Genomic DNA, 2,147 nt, shown 5'->3' with positions numbered 1-2,147 from the left:
GGTGGGGGGCGGGTGCCTTGGTGCGGGGGGTCTGGGGTTGGTGGCTGCTGGGGAGCTGCAGGCTGCGCCGCTTCTCCTTCATGGAGCCGCTCTGGTGGCGCTTCATGCGGTCGATCTGCTCCTCCACGCTCATCTTCACCTTTGTTTCGTTGGCGAACACGGCGCTCTTCGGTCTCTCCTGGGGAGAGCCCAACCCCAGTGTCACCCACCCCTGCCTGCAGCAGGGTCCGGCCCCGTCCACCCAGTGCCCCAACCCTCTGGAATGGGGCTGCTCAGCCCACTCCTGGGAGGTGTGGAGGCGGGGAAGGCGCCGAAATAGCCCGGGGGGTCCCGAGGAGCCGGATGCGGAGATGTGGAGCCATGCAGGGACGGGGTCCCCTATGCGCTGCCCCAGCCCTGCAGGCTGTGACACAGCCCCCGCTTTGCCAGTCCAGCCCAGTCCCACCACCCCGACCCCCAGCCCCCCGACGCGAGTCCGTCCTACCCTGGAGCTGAGCCCGTTGGCCATGCCACCCATGCTCCTCCTTGGCACGCCGGCCGTGGGCACCACCTCCTCCTCCGCTGGAGATTTGGTCCTGGGGGGGACGATGCCCACTGTGGAGCAAACCAAAAGACCAGGCTGAACCCCTCCGGGTCCCAGCGAGATGCCGGGTGCTCCCGGCAGGCACGGAGGAGCCCGCTGGAGCAGGCCCTGCCGGCCCCGGTGCTGTACCCTTGTTGAGAGCCGCTTGCTTCTCTGCGTCCGGCTCCTGCCGGCTCTGCGGGAGCCCCTCGGCTGAGGGTCCGGGGGGAGTCTGTCGCTGCACCTCTTTCTTGCTCTGCTCGAAGCTCGGCTTGGGCTGCGGGGGGAAGCAGGGCATCGGTGAGACCGCATCCCGCCGGGGGATAGACCCACTGCTCCCTGCAGCCACGGGGGACACACAGCCCACAGACACGCTCCCGGGAGGGGATGGACACACAGATGCCGGGCGGGCAGTACCAGTGCACCCCAAACATGTGGGGAGAGGGGCTGGCAGGGCTCTGCAGCGCTCGCCCCTGCTATGCCCCGTCCCATCAGGGCTGGGCACCGATCGCTGTCCCCACAGGACAGGCTCCTGCGTGGGAAAAGCCTCCCACAGGGGTGACGATCCTGCCACGGCTCAGAGGTGGCACCCAGGAGCCCCAGGATGGGGACACCCTGGCTCTGTGCTGAGCTCCGGCAAGATCCCGTGCCCGTGGGAGGGGACGGGGTCCCACGGGGGCAGAAGTCAGGGCAGACACTGTGCAGAGAGCGAGCCGAGGGCCATTTCTGGGATTTTTCCCCTCCCACCTCCCCGGGCACAGCCTGCCCAGGGCCCGGGCACTGGTGTGATGGTGCCGGTACAGTGGAGGGATATGGCAACAAGCCGAGACGCCCAGCATGTCCCCCTCAACCACCACGGAGACGACACATCCCGACGGAGACGACACATCCTGACAGAGATGACACATCCCGATGGAGATGACACATCCCGACGGAGACGACACATCCTGACAGAGATGACACATCCCGATGGAGATGACACATCCCGACGGAGACGACACATCCCGACACCCCTTACACCCCGTGGATCCACACCACTGTGCTGCCCTGCAGCTACACTCCTGCCGGAGATGCCACCTGCGCTGGCAGTGGGGTCCGTCATCGGTCCCAGCTCAGCACCGCCGCTGCTTTGCGGTGCCAGCCCCTGAGTGCACGCATCCTGACCCCCCCTCCCAGCTCCCCGCGGCTGCAAGGATGCTCGTGTCTCCTGCCATCCAAACCTGGCCCCTTCCCCCCGGCGGGAGCACAGCCGAGGCATTACCGGGAATTCCCAAATCCCGGTTTGCCCTGGGTGGGGGTCACCCCCATGGGCAGAGCTTGCCAGTATTGCCCGGTGGAGAGCGGTGCGGCAGAAGGACAGCGAGAGAGGTGAGGGCAGAGGAAAGCAGAGGGGCTGACACCGGGGGCTGCGGCAGCTTTGGGGGCTGTCCGGGAGGAGCCATTCCCCATCCTGAGCAGGCGCAGGGGGTGCTGCGCGGGGGTGCAGGGGACAGGAGGACCATGGCGAAGCCGCCGGGGGGACATTGCCCATTATTCTCTACGGAGAGGGCAGTCACTAGCCGCATGCTGCTGTCCCCTAGCCAAG

At 67.3% G+C, this 2,147-nt stretch overlaps 1 protein-coding gene across 1 annotated transcript in view; it reads right to left on the bottom strand.

Annotated features, from left to right (window-relative positions):
- The window catches only part of PLEKHA6 (pleckstrin homology domain containing, family A member 6), a 19,220-nt gene that overhangs the window by 2,672 nt on the left and 14,401 nt on the right, over positions 1 to 2,147 (bottom strand). The window contains 3 exon segments of the mRNA XM_009888292.1: positions 11 to 178; positions 485 to 594; positions 713 to 839. Coding sequence (XP_009886594.1) covers positions 11 to 178; positions 485 to 594; positions 713 to 839 — 405 coding nt within the window.

This window comes from Charadrius vociferus, unplaced genomic scaffold, assembly GCF_000708025.1.
Source record: "Charadrius vociferus isolate BGI_N301 unplaced genomic scaffold, ASM70802v2 scaffold266, whole genome shotgun sequence".
Lineage (NCBI taxonomy): Eukaryota > Metazoa > Chordata > Aves > Charadriiformes > Charadriidae > Charadrius > Charadrius vociferus.
This window is presented reverse-complemented; position numbering and strand designations above follow the sequence as displayed.